Source organism: Sminthopsis crassicaudata, chromosome 2, assembly GCF_048593235.1.
Source record: "Sminthopsis crassicaudata isolate SCR6 chromosome 2, ASM4859323v1, whole genome shotgun sequence".
NCBI lineage: Eukaryota > Metazoa > Chordata > Mammalia > Dasyuromorphia > Dasyuridae > Sminthopsis > Sminthopsis crassicaudata.
This window is the reverse complement of record NC_133618.1, coordinates 594,240,355-594,258,721: the sequence shown is the minus strand read 5'-3', so window position 1 is coordinate 594,258,721 and position 18,367 is coordinate 594,240,355. Positions and strand designations below refer to the sequence as shown.

The window sequence follows — 18,367 nt, the reverse complement described above, 5'->3', positions numbered from 1 at the left end:
AAAATTATTATAGCTTTTTATTTACAAAATATATGCATGGGTAATTTTTCAGCATTGACATTTGCAAAATCCTTGAGATAATTTAATAGTTAATAAATTCTCATGTCAAGAAGTTAAGCAAGTAGCAGTTGAGGAGCTGCAACTCCCCACTTCTAAAGGAGTAGTCCCACTTCCTTCAAGTTGTGTCTACTAGATGAGACTGGCAACATTTCCAAGACTGGATCCCTGAGGGATCCTACCAGCTGAATGCCACAGTAGTCACTTGATTTAAAGGCAATGAGAAGCTAATCTCCTTTTGGAGGTTTAAGCCAAACTCTTCAAAAGAAAACAAAAAAATGTATCTTTAAAAAAATCAACTAAAAATCTTCTAAATACCATGGCTTTAGATACCTTTTAAAAACTCAAGTGTTACTTAACCAGTTCATTATGGTTAGAAATCATTTCTCAGTGCAGAATTTCACATACCTTTTTCATTGCTGTCACAGTTATGCCAGAGTTTGATCAAAAATGCCTCGAATTCACCATTTCTGTCATCCCTATTGCCCTCAATAAAAGAAAAGAGGGCTGCTCCCAGCAAGGCATAGATTACCAAGCAAGAGATGAAAAAGAGATGTGGGAAGGTTCTCCCCAAGCATTTGTGGCAGAAATGCTTTTTTGATGTCTTCTTGTTAGGGTTGAATAACACTCTAAGGTCAAAGCTAGGAGAGTGGGAAATTTGTCGTTTGGCAGCCTGTTCCTCAGTTACAATACTGATTTTCCTCTTGTCAGGGACCAGAGTCCAAGAAAAGCGTTTGGCAGCAGGCTGTTCCTCTTGTGATGCCATCTTCAAAGATGAAGGAGAATGAGGGAGTTTTCCACTTTCATAGATTGCTTGAGAATATCCCAGAGAAATCAGGAAGCTTCTGGCAACTAATTAGATCAAGAAGATTTGGTCACTTATCTCCCCAGCCCCCCATGACCCACAGACTCAGATTGCTATTTATTTTAGCAGCTATCATGCTGACATTTTATAGCTAACAGCTGTGACTTGAGAAGGATAGGCTTAGTCTGGTGTGTTTTTTGGTTTGCTTTTTTTTTCAGCTTTAACTTCTAATTGGTGGTGTCTATAATTCAACTCTCAAAATGTTCAGTGGGATTACTATTATTTACAGATTATCAATGGTTGGGACACTGTCTTCAATTCAGGCCTCTGGCATTAAGTTGAGGGACAGTGCAGACATTGTGTTTATCTATTTTATACCTTTCTCTGTTGGCAACATCTGGACAGCTAGGTAGGGGAATGTACAGAGTGCCTTGGTTTGAGTTAAGAAGACTTGAATTCAAATCTTGCCTCAGATACTTTAATTGGTTTTGTAATCTTAAACAAGCCACTTAATCTCAGTTTTAACTGTAAAATGAGAATATTACTAGAACTTACTTCCCAGGGATGTTGTAAAGAATAAATGAAATAATATGTGTAAAGAATTTGGAATTTAATAGGTGCATAATAAATGTATGCTTATTATTATTTATAATGCTTTACCAGCCTTCACTTTACATAGGGCCCTCTTTGAAGGTAGACATAATTTGTTCAACTTTCCATCTAAGAACTCTATTATTAACATTCAGTCATCATGCATGGTGGCCTAACAAATCAAGCACCAGATCTTCTATGAGTTAAAGATCTTCGAAACCTAAACCAGGCTGGTTAAAACAGAATCAGCCTTGATAGTTGGCATTTTTAGGTTAAAGACCTGTGGGACATCCTGACCATTTTTAAGAGAATGGAAGACAAATAAGAGCTCCTCCTGAGCAGGCTGTTTCTGATACTCTATCCTAATCACACCTAATGACATCCTTCAAAATAGCAACCAACAAGTATTTATTGAGTAGGTTCTATATGCCCAGCACTAAGGAAAATTTAAAGAAGGAACAAAGTAAAGAAACAAACATTTATTAAGTCCTTACTATTTCCCCTCCTAGATCACTGCTTTGTTGTAGCAAAGGGGCTTACATAACTCATTGAAACTATTAAGTGTACCATGTAGGATTACTCAAGATGGACAAGTCATAATAGAGTGTTCTGATAAAAGGTGACCAACTCTACAAGGAAATGATAAATCACTTCAGAATCTTTGCTAAGAATGATCCATGGACAACACTAAACTGATAATTGATATGACATTGGAAGATGAGCCCCTCAGTTTTGAACTTGTCTAAAACATTTCTGGGGAAGAGCAGAAGACAATTAAATCTAGAAAGAATGAAATGAATGAACTAAAGTTAAAAGGAAGTTCAGCTGTGGATGTGTGTGACAACAAAAGGAAAATCTGATGCTATAAAAATCAGTATTGCATAGGAACCTAGTAGTATCTATGAACCAACCAAGTTAGACATGATCAAACAGGAGATGGAAAGTTTAAACATTGGTGTCTTGGGTGTCTGTGAACTTAAATGGATTAAAATGGGTGAATTTAATTCAGGCAATCATTACATACACTACTGTGGGAAAGAATCCCTAAGAAGAAATTTAAAGCCCTCATAGTCAATAAAAGAACGAGAAAAGCAGTATGGGAATAGAATCTCAAAAATGACAGAATGATATGTTTGAATTCATGGCAGACCATCATAGTAATATAAATCTGTGTTCCAACCCCTGATGCTGAGAGATCAAAGTTGCTCAGTTCTATGAAGACCTATAACATTTTTTAGAAATAACTCTCCACTCCCCCCCCCCCAAATGTCACATCCTTCATAAAGGATTGGAAAGTTAAAATGGAAAAGAAAATAATTGGAATAATGGATAAGTTTGGCCTTGGTGTACAAAATGAAGCAGGGAAGAGTCTAATGGAGTTTTATCAGGATAACTTGCTAGTCTTCACAAATACTCTTTTTCAACAAGCCAAAAGGCAACTCTACACATGGACATCACCAGATAGTCAAATACTGAAATCAATGTGATTAGACACTTTGCAACCAAAGGCAGAGAAACTTCATACATTCAGTTAAAACAATATCTGAAGCTGACTATTGCTTGGATCATGAGCTTTTTGTTGAAAAATTTAGACATATTGAAGAAAGTAGAGAAAACCATTAAACCATATAGGTATCAACATAACATCTGTTATTAATTTAGAGATGATAAATAGATTACAGAATTTAGATCTGAGTGCCTGAAGAACTATGAACAGAAGTTATATAACAGCAATAAAAATAATCCCAAAGAAAAAGAAGAGCAAGAAAGCAAAATGGTTCTGATGAACACTTAAACTGAAATATTTAAATTAAAAGATGATGCTAGCAAAGTGCAGTATGTAATATGCCAGTAAATTTGGAAAACTCAATAGCAATCACTAGATTAGAAAAGATCATTTTACATCCCAAATTCTAAAAAAGGGCAATGCCAAAGAATTTTCAAATTATTGAATTATGCTCATTTCAATCACTAACAATGTTATACTTAATATTCTGCAAGCTAGTTTCAGTAACATGTGAATTGACAGTTCCCAGAACAGGTTGGTTTTTAAGAAGGTAGAGGAACTAGTGACCAAATTGCCAACATTCAGTGGCATGAATTCACTGGCAGAGAAAGAACAAGAGTTTTAAAAAAGTCTACTTCTGCTTAATTGACTATACTGAGAGCCTTTAACTACGTGGATCATAACAAATGTGACAGGCCTTCAAAGAAATCACAATCATCTTACTTGTCTTCTGAGAAATCGGTATATGGATCAAGAAGAAAAATTTAGAATCAAATACGAGAAACTTATTTGGAAAGGATTATGACAAAGCTGTATATTGTTACCTTATTTATTTAATTTATATAGAGAGTACATCATGCAAAATGCCAGGTTGGATGAATCAAAAGTCAGAATTAAGGTTCCCTAAGAGAAATACAATTTCAAATATACAGATGATACCACTCTGATGGCAGAAAATGGAGAAGAATTAAGAAATCTCTTGATGAGGGTTGAAAGAGGAGAGTAATATGAAAAAAAAAACTCTATGGTCATAACACTTAGTCCCATAACTTTCTGGAAAATAGAAGAAAAAATGGAAACAGGGTCAAATTTTATATTCTTGGGCTCAAAGATAATTGCAGACAAATATTGCAATCATGAAATCAGTAGATAATTTCTCATTGGAAGAAAAGCAATTGCAAATCTGGATAGCATACTAAAAAGCAGAGATATCACCTTGCCACAAAGGGCCATATAGTTAAAGCTATAGTTCTTTCAGAAGTAATAATGGATGACTCTGAGAGCTGGAATATAAGGAAAACTAATCTCCACAAAACTGATACTTTTGAATTATAGTATAAAAGAAGACTATTGAGACTCCCTTGCATAGCAAGGGGATCAAATTGATCAATACATAGATTATTATTCATTGAACAATGAACATTGGACATTAGCCATGACTGAACAATAACAACATATTATGTACTAAATGCTGGGGGTACAATAGTACAATTCAGATAAAAACAAAAAGAGTTCTTGCCCTCAAGGAGCTTATATTCTCAAAGCTGATCCTCTTACAATATTGCTATTATTTTGTACATAGTACATTTCATTTTGCATGAGGTCATGGAGTATTTTCCAGTTTTTTTCTGATAGCATCCTGCTCATCATTTCCATAATCACATATCATAATTTATTCAGCCATTTCCCCAGTTGATGGGGGGCATCCTCTCAGTCTTCAATTCTTTGCCCTGAGAAAAGAGATGCTATAAATATTTTTGTAATAAAGATTCTATTTCTTTTTAAAAAAATCTTTTGAGATACATGCCTAGTAATGTTATTGTTAGGTCAAAGGGGATGCATGATTTTAAAGTCTTCTGGACATAGTTCATATCTTGATCATTTATCAATTAGAAAATGGTTCTTTTTTTTTTTTTAATAAATTTGACTTAGTTTCTTATACATTTAAGAAAAAAGGCCATCAGAGAAACTTGTTTCAAATTTCTTTTCACAATTACTATTACTAATTGTAATCCCCAATCAATTCTTATTGTCTTCTCTCTTTTCCTTTCACCCTGTCCCTCCTCAAAAGTGTTTTGCTTCTGACCATCCCTTTCCCAAATCTGCCCTCCCTTCTACCACTCTTGCCCCCTTCTCCTATCCCTTTCCCCTCTACTTTCCTGCAGAATAAGATAGATTTATATATCCATATTGAGCATGTATTTTTTTTCCTTTTTAAGCCAATTCAGATGAGAATAAGATTCACTCCTTCCCCCCATCTCTTTCCCCTCCATTGTAAAAGTTTTTTCTTGCCTTTTTTATGGCAGATATTTTACATGATTCCACCTCTCTCCTTTCCTCCCAGTACATTCTCTCTAAATATATACATATTTATTTGCCTTCTCACTGCCATAATAAGAAAGTTCTTGTGAGTTACAAGTATCATTCTTTCATGTAGGAATGTAAACAAATAAATTTTATTAAGTTCCTTATGATTTCCTTTTCCTGGTGACCTCTTTATGCTTCAAGGAACTTACATTCTAATAGAATACAGCACATAAAAAAGGGGAACTAAAAAGTGTGGGGCTGGGGGAGAAGTTGGAGGGGAGACCAAAGGTACTTAGCATAGACGCACTATTTTGAAGTCCAGACAAAGGAACAGGGCCACGAAGAGAAATATTAAGAAGCATAAGACATAGTCTCTTATCCTTTAAGAAGCTAGAATCCTAGATTCTCAGTTGAAGGAACTTCAGAGGTCTATCTAGTCCAATCCTTTTATTTGATAGAACAGACTGAAGCCCACAGTGTTAAATGTCTTATCCCAAGCTCATTCAGATGGCATCAGAGTCACTGGAGCTTATAGTTCAGTTGGGAAGAAAGGCTACAAGCATATGAAAAACTAATCAAGACAAAAGGTGTCATCAGGCCATGCCTGATAAATCACAGAATGATCAATACTGCAAAGTCATCCAATTCTGTGTACAGTCCCTGGTTTAATAATATGTCAAGTAGTAATACATGATTGTTGACTTGGCTTGGTTGATAAAGTTAACAAGTGCTGGAGGAATTCAGGGGACAATAGAGCACCTTATGCTTGGGGAGGCCTAGGAAAGCTTAACAAAGAAAGGATTGGAGCTCGACCTCAAAGTAGGGATTTGATAGGGTCCTTATGATAACTTGGAAATTAATTGGGACCATCTCTGCCTGTTTACTGGAAACTAAGGTTGGCACCCTACAGGGAAAGGATTATAAATGTTTTTTATATTATGAAGAAATGAGTGACTTTCTCACCAGGGAATAAAGGGAAAAGATAGATGAAAAATACTGTAAAGCATCAAAGGTCACAGGAACAACATGTCAGAAAAGTTCAGCTCTAAAATAAGAGTGGGAGAAAAGCAAAGCAAAATAAAACAATTTCCTAGGAATACCAGAAATAAGCATAAACCTAAGAGACTGAAGATTGAAAGCCCAAAAGTCATTTGAGGATTAGCAGTTTGGCTAAAGGAAAAGTGTATGAAGGGGAGGAGGAGGAGATAAGATTGGAGATAAACTGAAGAATCTTGGACTTTATTCAGCAGGCAATAGGGAACCATGGAAAGATTTTGAGCAGAAGGGTGATAAGATCACATTTATACATTAATAAGATTGTACCTGGAAATCATATGAAGAACAGATTGGAGTGGGATCTGGAGGCAGGGAAAACAGGAAGTTTACTATTCTAGTCTAGGCAACAGATTATAAGGAACTAGATGAGGGTGGTAGCAACTGGGAATGAGGAAAATTGATTAGCTATCATTGAAAGGACTTGATAATTGATGATAAAATATTGTTTTGGAGTGGTGACATAACATCTAAGAAATGGTCAATCACCATGTCAAGATTTATCTAGGTAAATAGTGCAATCAGTCTCTTTGAGATCAACTAAAGACTGAAACACAATGCTTCCTTTAGTCATACCTCTTATGAATTTACTTTCATGCCCTTTGTTTCATCTTGTAAACCACACAAAGGACACACAATTCCACAGCATACTGGCCCTAGTAAACTGTGTATACTTTGTGTGTGTGTATTGGTGCCTTTGTAGGCCAGCTGGTGTAGGTTACTTTAATTATGAATATAAAGGCAACAAGTCTAACTATGAATTTCTGTTATTTCTTTTTCTATTTGGAAGGTCTCTCTGGAAGACCTGCTTTTCAATCTTTGCTTTGGATTTTCCAGCGTTTAAAGCATGAGATGTTTTCTTTTTTGTCACCATTTCTAAGCTTTGGATTATTTTGACCTCTTGATTGATCATGGCCACATTTGTGGGATAAGGTTCAGTCAAAACTTCTTAAAGAGAATGGAATAATGTGCCAGAAATATTGCCAATCATGAAAAAGCTTTGTAGGTATATTTAAAACCTCTTTTATTTGAGATGAAATAATCTCCCAAATTTGTGGAGGAGTAACTTTCGTGGTTGTATATAAAAAGATCCATTTTCTTGAGAATATTTTGTATTGGCCAAAAATGACCAAAATCATTGATTTTGTTGCTTGCATGTATTCATAATAAAAGCAAAAACATAGTTCTGCTTACCCCTTTTGTTCTTGTCCCTAGGTCCATTTGCATGTCAATCGGAGAGTATCAATTTACCTAAAGGGAACCTTTTTACTCCAGCCCTTTCACAACTACTATGAATTTTTATTAAAGAAAGTCCTCTCCATGGATTTTGGAGATGAAGTCTAATTATCAGGGATCTGATAGGAGTCAGAAAGAGTATTCTTACCCCAAGTTAAGTGGCAACAGGCAGGGACCTTGAGATAGCACCAGAAGAAAATCACTCAAAATAATGAACTTAATCTTCCTTAGCTATCCTTTTCTGGTTGTCTGAATTAGTTTGTTGAAATCATACTCCTGGACTTGGCTCTAAATGAGCTTTATACTTACTTTATCAGGAAAAAAGTTCCAAAATTATTATATCCAAGAAGAGGGGAGTTGGGTATGTCAATGACCATGAGACCACTAGAGATGCCAGCAGAAATGATGTATTAGAAAGTGTCATTACACCTAACACAGAATAGCATAGTGACCTCATAGACTTTGCATTGTTAGGGATGTGAATTGCACTAAGACACAGCTGTCACCTGGCAACACTCATTCCTAAAGTCTGTGATTTCTAATATGTCTCTCTCTGTGCATTAAACTACACTATTCCTCAGCATCCTAGTCTAGCTCTGTATTTGTTGTTGCATTCAGAAGTACTAAAAGTATTATAGGCAAAATTGTGCAATCAATTTTTTATTTTATTGACATAATGATGAGGGTATCACGTTTTATTCATTAGATATTTTTTTAAAGCTCAAGGACCCAGTTAGGTTGGAACAATGGTTCCAACAAATATATCTGACTTGAACTTCTTCTGCCACTGTCTATAAAAATCACAGAACTAGAGTTAGAAGATGCTAAAAACAATCCAGTCCAAAAGATTTTTAATCTTTTTTGTGTGTGTTACAGATCTTTTTGGTGGTCTGGTGAAACCTAAGGATCCCACCTTAGAATAATGTTTTTAAATGAATAAAATAAAGTACATAGGACTACAAAGGAAACCAATTATACTGATGTAGCGTTATAAAAATATATAATCCCACGTTGCCCCAAATAAGTGGTCTCCACATTAAGAATTGGTCTAGGCCAATACTCTCATTGCTCAGGTGGGAATATCAAGGACAACAGATATAAAGAAGCTTGACCAAAGTTTTCCTAAGAGTGAATGGCAGAACTGAAGTGATCACCCAACTTCATAGACTCTCCATATTAGGTTTTGTGGAAGAAATCTTATGAGAAAATCAACACTGGCAAATTATATGCACCCCCTAGTATTCTGCTAAATGGGATTGAGAGCTTTAGAAAATGTAAAGTATTGCTTCATTTTTATGTTAATGGCAACAAAAAAACAGAGGTGAGAGAAAAGGTGATTCCCAATAGACCAGCTGTTAGTATGTGTAGTGCCTAGAGCATCTCTAGAAAAAAGTATGTCTTCATTCAATAAATATTCATCAAGCTAATATTCCCAAGCTCTCTAGGAAACATAGATAAGTATGAGTTTATTTCATAAAATTCCTGAATGGATGTTCATCCTCAACTGAAGATTTTGGAACATTTTTAAAAAATTTGATACTTAGTTTTTCATGTGTGTCTTGCTTAAGACATTGAACTAATTAAATTCTGAGAATCTTTTGTCTCTGACACCAAATGACTATTACTCAAGGAGTCTTTCCTGTTGTGTCATGAGAGTCACCTGACAGTGGCTGCTGGAGATCCAACCCATACCTACAGAATGGATCTCCTCTTGATAGAGGATGATACGAAGAGATTGAGGAGCAGTTACTGTACCCTTACCTCTCTCACTGAGAGGCCATTGCATTGTCTGACCTCTCTCCTCTTCCCTCTGCCTCTAATTTATTTCATTCCCAGTCTGCAACACCTGCAATAGCAGCAAAGGCTGCCCTGCAACTCCTTTAGATGTTATGATCCACAGCTATGGAGGCTCTTGGAGAATTGACCTGTCCCTTAACACTTTCCTTCGAGCAACTCTAAAGCATACAATCGATATATCTTGTTTGTGGCTCATTTAACAAATTTTTTACTTAATTCAATTCAATAAACATTTATAAATGGTTATTATGTGCCAGATTCTCTACTAAGTACTGGGGATACAAAAAGAAGCAAAAGATAGTTCCTGCCTTCAAGGAGTTTACAATGGAATAGTCAGAAGTGGAAGATAAGAAAATGAATGAGTGTTTACAATTTTTTTTCTGAATTTTTACAATTAAGTCTGTCATAGAATTTAAAACCAATTCCTTCCTAGAACTCAAAGGGCAGAGTAGCAGAAGGTAAGTCTACTTACTATTTATTAGAACTGAGCTAAAAATGCTGTGTACTTCCTGAATCAAATATTGCATTGGGCAGGGGTTCCATTAACTATTGGTAGCTGATAGTACACAGCTGGTGGTAAATGAATATCTAACATCTTTATATCTAATTGAACTTTTTCAAGATAAATGGTTTTCATTTTTTTGTAACATTCTAGCAGGTCATGGTAACCTCAAAAGTGTTTCACAATGTCTGAATTGTCTCTGTGAGGGAAGCCTGATTTTTTTGGAGTTGTTCTTAGCCCAGGTACAGCATATCTAAGGAAAAGTTGATTGACTAGAGTCCCACTAATTGGGAAATTCAATTAATTGGAATCACATTTACTCCATTTTACTTAACAAAACAGGAGAACCAACTAAAAGGATTTTCAATAGAATGGTAACAATTTGATGAATATATAAAATGGGAAATCAAGAAAATTGGATTCAAATCCCAGCTCTACCAATAATCAGTTGCATGTTCTTGAACAGGATAATTCATATCTCTGAGTTGGTTTTTTCCCTCAACTATAAAATGAGAAGTTTGAATTAGATAATTGCTATGCTTTATGCTATTAAGTTCTCTCATATTATAATTCTCTTCTCTTTTCCATGGTTCTTTCAGTTCATGTGAGCAACAAAATGATGGACATATCCTATGACTTCTCATGTCATCTTGAGAATTTTAGTTCTTTCTATGATCTAGGACATCAAAAATAAAATTTTAAAAATGTTTTTTTTAAAAAACCATCAAAATCCAGCTCTTCCATGCTACACCAACATTGAAGTTACACTAGCAGATCCAAGGATATAACATAGGCTTTCATCAAAATCCATCTTTTGGTCCTTTCTTCCTCTCAGGTCTCTAGAGTTTCTGGCTCTAGACTATTAAAGTTATCTCAGATTTTGACAACCATCTTAACCAATGCCTTTCAGGAGCAAAGTTGGCTGGAGACTATGACCCCAAAACACCAAACTGAAAGCAGTTCTGAACTACCAGTGTCAAGGAAACCAGGCTCTAAAATGCAAGTGCCAGCAAATTTTTAATTTTCAGTGCCAAAGAACCCTAGTTCCTATCCTATCTCTAAATACATACATTAATGAAATAGAGAAAGAGCAGGTCAATGAATTGGGCATGCAATTTTTAAAAACTAGGGAAAGAAAAAATTAAAAATTCTCAATTAAACACTGAATTGGAAGTCTTAGAAATTTAAGGTCATATGAAAACTGAGTGTTGAAAACCATTAAATTAAAGATAAAACTAAGAGTTTGTTTTATGAAAAAGGAAGATTAAACTTGATTAATTTGATTAAGAAAGAGAAATAAGAAAACTAAATCACTAGTATTTAAAAATGAAAAGGGGGAATATAATATAATATAATGAAGATGAAATTAAAGTACTTATAAGGTGTTTTTGCCAAATCTTCCAAAGTAGTTGCCAATAAATTTAACAATTTAAGTGAAATAGAAGAATATTTACAAAATTATAAATTATCTAGATATACAACAGAGAATATAAAAAATATAAAGAGACTTATTTTAGAAAAAGAAATTGAATAGGTTATAAATGAGCTTCCTAAAAACAAAAAACCAGCAGGATCAGATGGATTTTCAAGTGAATTTTAACAAACATTTAAAGATAAACTAATTCTAGTATTAAATAAATTATTTGGAATAATAGGCAAGGAAGTGATCCCACCAAACTCTTTTTATGAAACAAATACAAATTTGATATCTAAACCATAAAGAATAAGAACAGGAAAAGAAAATTATAGCCCAATTTCATTAATGAATATGGATGCAAAAAATCCTAAATAATGAGGAGAGGAGAAAAAAATAAAGTAAAAAGTACATAGGCAAGAACAAAAGAAAATCTACAAGGAAATAGAAAAAAGATGGACAATTTTTCAGAAATAACTTTTATTATATACTTTCTTGAAATAAAAATTTATTGTTACACATTTTGAATCCTCTCCTCCATACTAGCTAATACTAAATAAATATTAGCTAAAGATTATAACAATGTATTACCAAGATTATACATTATGACCAAGTAGAATCTAGGCTGGGAATGCAGGTAAGGAAAATTACTAACATAATTGATTATATCAACAATAAAATTTTTTAAATCAGATAATTAGATCAATAAATGCAGATAAAACTCTTGATAAAATACAATGTTCATTTTTATTTTAAAAAGAATTGAAAGAATAAGTATAAATGCATTTTCCTTAAATTGTTCAAAAAAACTTACATAAGACCATCAGCTAGCATTTTTTGTAATAGGGATAAGCTAGAAGTCTTCCCAGTAAGATCAGGTATAAAACAAAGATTTCTACTATCACCCATATTATTCTATATTGTATTAGAAGTCCTAGCAATAGCAGTAACAGAAGAAAAAGAAGTAGAAGGAATCAAAATGGACAATGAGGCAATAAAACAATCTCTTTTTGCAAATGACATGATGTTATACTTGGAAAATCCCAGGGACTCAACCAAAAAGTTAGCTGTAACAGTAATTTTAACAAAGTGGCACAATATTAAAATAAATCCACATAAATCATGAGTATTCCCATGTACATCATAAAACGTTTCAAGAAGAGATAGTAAGAGATACCCTATTTAAAATAGCTTGAGACGGTATGAAATACCTGATAACATACTTGCCAAAACAAACCTAAGAGAAGTAAACATGCATGTGGAACCCAAAGAGTTCATAATCCATAGAGAAGTTTGTATATTTATAATGATCAAAGAATGATTAAACTACCTATACCTTTGACTCTGCAATATCACTACTAGCTCTATTTCCAAAGATGACTAGAGAAAAAGGAAAAGAACTTATATGTTCTTTTTTTATTATTATAGCTTTTTATTTACAAGATATATGTATGGGTAATTTTACAACACTGACAATTGCCAAGTCTTTTGTTCCAATGTTTCCCCTCTTTCCCCCCATTCCCCTCCCCCAGATGTCAGGTTGACCAAATACATGTTACATATATTAAAGTATAAATTAAATACAATATATGTATACATGTCCAAACAGTTATTTTGCTGTACAAAAGGAATCGGACTTTGAAATAGTGTACAATTAGCCTGTGAAGGAAATCAAACATGCAGGAGGACAAAAATAGAGGGATTGGGAATTCTATGTAATGGTTCATAGTCGTCACCCAGAGTTCTTTTGCTGGGTGTAGCTGGTTCAGTTCATTACTGCTCTATTGGAACTGATTTGGTTCATCTCTTTATTGAAAATGGCCACGTCCATCAGAATTGATCATCATATAGTATTGTTGTTGAAATATATATGATCTCCTAGTCCTGCTCATTTCATTCAGCATCAAGAACTTATATGTTCTAAAATAATTTTAGCAGCTCTTTTTGTGGTTGTAAAGAACTGGAAATTGAGAATATGACATCAATTGAAGAATGGCTGAATAAGTTTTGGTAGATGATTGTAACGGAATACTACTGTGCTAGAAGAAATGATGAGTTCAATGATGTTAGGGAAAAACATGGATAGATTTGCATGAAATAATGAAGAGTGAAATGAGCAGAACCGATAGAATATTATATACAGTAACAACAATATTGTTTTAAGAACAACTTTGAGTGGCTAAGTCATTCTGATTATTATAAATACCCAAATTAACTAAAAAGTACATATGAAGGAAGACATTAGCTGCATCCAGAGGAAAAAGCTAATAGAAGTATGTAGAGAATAGTTTTACATATTAATGCAAATTTGAATTTGATGGTAACTATCTCTAAAGGGGAGAAAAAAAAAACAAAAAAAGAAAAGAAAATTACATGATGCTCTTTTATATTTAAAAGAAATGACAAGTTGTATAAAATAGATTAGAAGTTTCATGTGCAATCATCTTTTCTTCTATTCTATGTTATGTATATGCTTGTTTTAAGTTCCAAATGAAATAAATAAAATTTCAAAAATAACAGTGGTTGATAGAGTACTTTAAGGTTTGAAAAGCACTCAACATATTTGATCTCATTTAAACCTCACAACAATTTTGTCAAGGTAATGATATAGGTATCTATTTAACATACAGCTAGTAAGAGTTTGAGGCTGGATTAAAACACAACTCTTTCTGGAGACAAGTGGCAGCACAAGTCCTGAGTTCAGATTCTGCTTTATACACTTTAACTATATGACCTCAGGCAAGTTACTTAACCTCAACTTGCCTCAGTTTCTTCAAAATGGCATGGTAATAGTATTCACCTTGCAAAGTTATTATGAAAATCTATGAGAAAGTACTTAGCACAGTGCCTGGCATATAATAGGTGCTGTACAACAATTTATTCCCAGTCTTTCCTGTCCTAATTCTAGTCTAACTTTACATAAACTATACTTCTTCAAGACTGAAGATGAGACAGTTTTTCTACAGTACTTATCCTAGCTACATCCACCCAGATTAATTCATTATAGATGAATGGCATTGATCCTCCCAAAAATGATATTTTTAGGTCATGGATATTTCATATCAAGTCCTGACTTTGAGTTTATGGATTCCTTCTTCCTGTCACAAATCCTTGCTGGAACTAGAAAATGATTAGTTAGCCCTCTCAACTTTTAATCTAGGGGAGAGTGCTTATTCTTTGAATGGAAAAGAAATTCTTCTGAGGTTCCCACAAAACCTTTCTACACTGTCCAGTAGGGAATTGTTTTAGTGAGGAGTTTACTTGAGATATCAAGAAGGTGATGTTCTCAGAGACTGTGAGGAGTTCTCGTGAGAGGGGCTCTATAAAAAAGTAAAAACTAGATGGAAATCCTAAAAAGTCATATGCCTGATTAGCAAAGGTTTGAGGTTTAGAATGATTCTACTGGCCACTCACCCAGAATTTGTTTCATTTTGAGCACCAAAGTCATTGTTAAGTTCTTAGTGGCTTTGGTCTGTCGTTGTTGCAGTTTTGTGAAGAACTTTGGAATCCTCTGCTTGCAGTCAAGGGAGGGACTTCTCCCTTTATCAAATTATAAAATACTCTGTTTATGGAACTATCATATCCCCAATGTGGATAATGAGGCAAATACTCAATTTGAACAAGAAGAATTCTACTTCTGGGTAGAAGCAATAGGACCCAGTTGGAAAAATAAGTATAACCTGAAAAATAAAGTCAGATTGGTAGGTGTCTGACACAATGAAATCCAAAGACTCAAAATATGTGGGCAAACTATTGGTCAAAGATTCTCAAGCCAAGAAATCAGGGTCAGAAGTAGGAAAACACCAAGAGATAAAAGAATGGATAAGGCATTGAGCTTGCAGTCAGGAAGACAAGTTCAAATTCTACTTCAGATATTTAGTTGCTGTATGACTCAAAGTACATATATGACACTTAACTTCTCTGAGACTCAATTTCCTCATCTGCAAAATGATAAATTACATTTTGTAATGTAATCTTACATTTATAAGATTAAATGGTCTCTAAAGTCCCATATAGCTCAAGATATAAAGCAATAAGCATTCATTAAACGTTTATCACATACCAGACATCTTGTTAGGTGCTGGTTAATATCAATAGAAACAAAAAGAAAGTCAGTCCTTGCCCTAAGGAGTGTACATTCCAATGGGGAGAAGACAATATACAAGGACGTCAGAAGTAAAGTCTAGTGGGGAATGAGGGTTGGCCAGCTTGATCTTCCCCCCAAATGGAAGCCCTTGGAGTACTGTCTATTTGGAGAAGGGGGCCCACTTGGCAGAAAGATGTTATAAGGTGAGACTACAGAGGTTATGGGAAGTCCCAAGATGAAATGGCAATTGAGTCATAGTTTCCAAGTCAGGAGCAGAGCCAAAATTCAACATATTTTCCTAAAATTTTCTTTTTATGGACAGATCATGTTCCTAGATACTGTTTCTTTCATGGTCAGAGGAGGGATTTGCTGTGCACTCACTTTTGACTTGGTTGCATTTATCAAGGCATGGCATCATGCAAGGGGACTCATCAGGAGTTCATCAACTTCAAGTTCTGAATGTCAGAGTTGAAAGGGATGATAGAAGCTATGTAGTCCTGTTGTTATTTGTCCTTAGCTCTCAAAGACAACTATTGCATCAGGGAGGTGATATCATGATATGCAAATGAATTGGATTTGAATGAGAAAGGGTTATGCAAGGTCACCTGCCTCACTTTCTCCTCTGAAGCCATCTGGGTCCAGTGGCCAGATATAGATCTGGATGACTAGAGATGATTCTGAAATCAATCTGAGAGGAAAGTTCCTCAAGGTTTCTGGTCAAAATAAAACAAATGTTTTTTACTTTCATTATAAGGGACCAGGACCTAAAGAAAGACCAAAAGTGGGCTTGATCAGGAACCATTTGTTGGTTAATCAATGACAGCCAGAATGATTTGGGTTTAAGACATGGTTCTTAAGAGAGAAATCTAGCTCATGAACCCAAAGGTATATTTAAAGGTTTCAGAGATAAAAATTTATATTCCTTTGGGTAGAATATCAGCAAGAGAAAGACAACCTGAGTTCTCACCTAGTAATCCTAACAAAAGAGAAAGAAGAGAGGAAGAAAAAAGAAGGAAGGAAGGAAGGAAGGAAGGAAGGAAGGAAGGAAGGAAGGAAGGAAGGAAGGAAGGAAGGAAGGAAGGAAGGAAGGAAGGAAGGAAGGAAGGAAGGAAGGAAGGAAGGAAGGAAGGAAGGAAGGAAGGAAGGAAGGAAGGAAGGAAAGAAGTAAGGAAGGAAGGGAGGGAGGGAGGAAAGAAGGAAGGAAGGAAGGAAGGAAGGAAGGAAGGAAGGAAGGAAGGAAGGAAGGAAGGAAGGAAGGAAGGAAGGAAGGAAGGAAGGAAGGAAGGAAGGAAGGGAGGAAGGGAGGGAGGAAGGAAGGAAGGAAGGAAGGAAGGAAGGAAGGGAGGGAGGGAGGGAGGGAGGAAGGAAGGAAGGAAGGAAAGAAGTAAGGAAGGAAGGGAGGGAGGGAGGAAAGAAGGAAGGAAGGAAGGAAGGGAGGGAGGAAGGAAGGAAGGAAGGAAGGGAGGGAGGGAGGGAGGAAGGAAGGAAGGAAGGAAGGAAGGAAGGAAGGAAGGAAGGAAGGAAGGAAGGAAGGAAGGAAGGAAGGAAGGAAGGGAGGGAGGAAGGAAGGAAGGAAGGAAGGAAAGGAAAGGAGAGAGGGACAGAAGAAAGGAAAGAGGAAGAAGGGAAGAAATGAGGGAGCAAGAGAGAAAGGAACGATTCAAGCTGTGTTCTCAAAGACAACTATGACAACAGGGAATTGATATCATGATTTGCAAGTGAATCGGATTTAAGTGAAGGAAGGCTGTGCAAGGTCATCTGCCTCACTTTCTCCTCTAGAACTACCTGGGTCCAGTGATGATTTACAGAGTTGCACGACTGGAGATGACCCTCGGCTATCTAGTCTAGTGCTTAAATGTAAGGACAATTCTTAAAAACTAGATTGTTTTCACCAACTGCCACAAGAGGGTGCTCTAAGGACAGATCATTGAAGATAACTGATGTTAGGATTTCTTGGTCCATTTAGTTGTTTCTTAAGCAGAAATTGTAATAACAAAGAATATCTTTAGAGAAGGAATATTTCTGCTTTTTAATGTCCTAAAATAATGGAATAAAGGTTTGAGGTTCAGGAATAATCCATAAATATGAAAGTCATCAAGTGAAAATTTTACAATAATATAAAGTTATTTCACCAAAACTGAGTATTTCTGCAAACTAAAATGAGGTCTCCCACCCCACCAAAAGATGCACTTGGCAAACAAGAAGAGAAGGTCTGGAATTTTTCCCACATAATATTTTGTGTGACCAAATCAAGCCATCTTCCATTTCTTTATTTGTGTATAAGTTGTATTCCCATCTAGTAGAATGTAAACTTAAGGTTATTACTTTTAAATCCCCCAGTAGATAAGACAGTGCTTTAAAAATTATATATAGATAATAAAATTTTGCTAAATTACATAACTACTATAATTTTATCATCATCATTATAGTATTTAAGAATATTTGTTTTTCAGGCTCTAGAGTACATGATGGTGATGTGAAAAAGTAGAATTCAGTAAGATATCCTGCAATATTTTAGTCTTTGGTTTCGTTGTTTTGTTTTATTTTATTTTGCTTTTTAGTTGATAGATGACTTGGTAGAAATGTTCAGCAGCAATTCTCCAGGGGGGACTTTCTGGGTTCAACATTCAGCACAAATCAATTTTGGGAGTGCAAGCTAGAAGACAAGTGAAGATAACTTGCTTTGAAGGAAAGACACTCTGCTCTCTCCTTGTACACATGAGACCAGAGCCGTGAAAAATGTTTGAAAAGCTAGAGTACCCAGGCATTAACTTTTGCTTTTAAAAAGCACCTTGCTATAGATACAGTTAATCAAGGCATATGAAAACAAACTCCTGGTGTTCCCTTTCCTCTGGAAAAGGTTTTGTCTGACTGAAAAGCATATCTGGTTTACCTCTCTGCCCTCTACTCTGACCTTTGGTTGGTCAAACATAATGCATTTTCTGTACCACTTAGGGTTGGACCAAACAACATGGCTAGACTTTCTTCACAGTCTAGTCAGTGGGGAGCTG

General features: G+C 35.2%; 1 protein-coding gene across 2 annotated transcripts in view; it reads right to left on the bottom strand.

The window, feature by feature from the left end:
- Window positions 1–7,990, bottom strand: part of KCNK18 (potassium two pore domain channel subfamily K member 18) — a 30,985-nt gene extending 22,995 nt beyond the window's left edge. Inside the window, exons 1-2 of one of the 2 annotated variants that reach the window (XM_074295709.1) lie at window positions 7,866–7,990; window positions 466–909 (exon numbers count right to left, since the gene is read on the bottom strand). In XM_074295709.1, coding sequence (XP_074151810.1) covers window positions 466–823 — 358 coding nt within the window. In that variant the 5' untranslated portion in view covers window positions 824–909; window positions 7,866–7,990. Of the gene's footprint in view, window positions 1–465; window positions 910–7,704 lie in introns of both variants that reach the window. The other variant, XM_074295710.1, reaches the window with a different exon arrangement.
- Window positions 7,991–18,367: the final 10,377 nt, after the last annotated feature.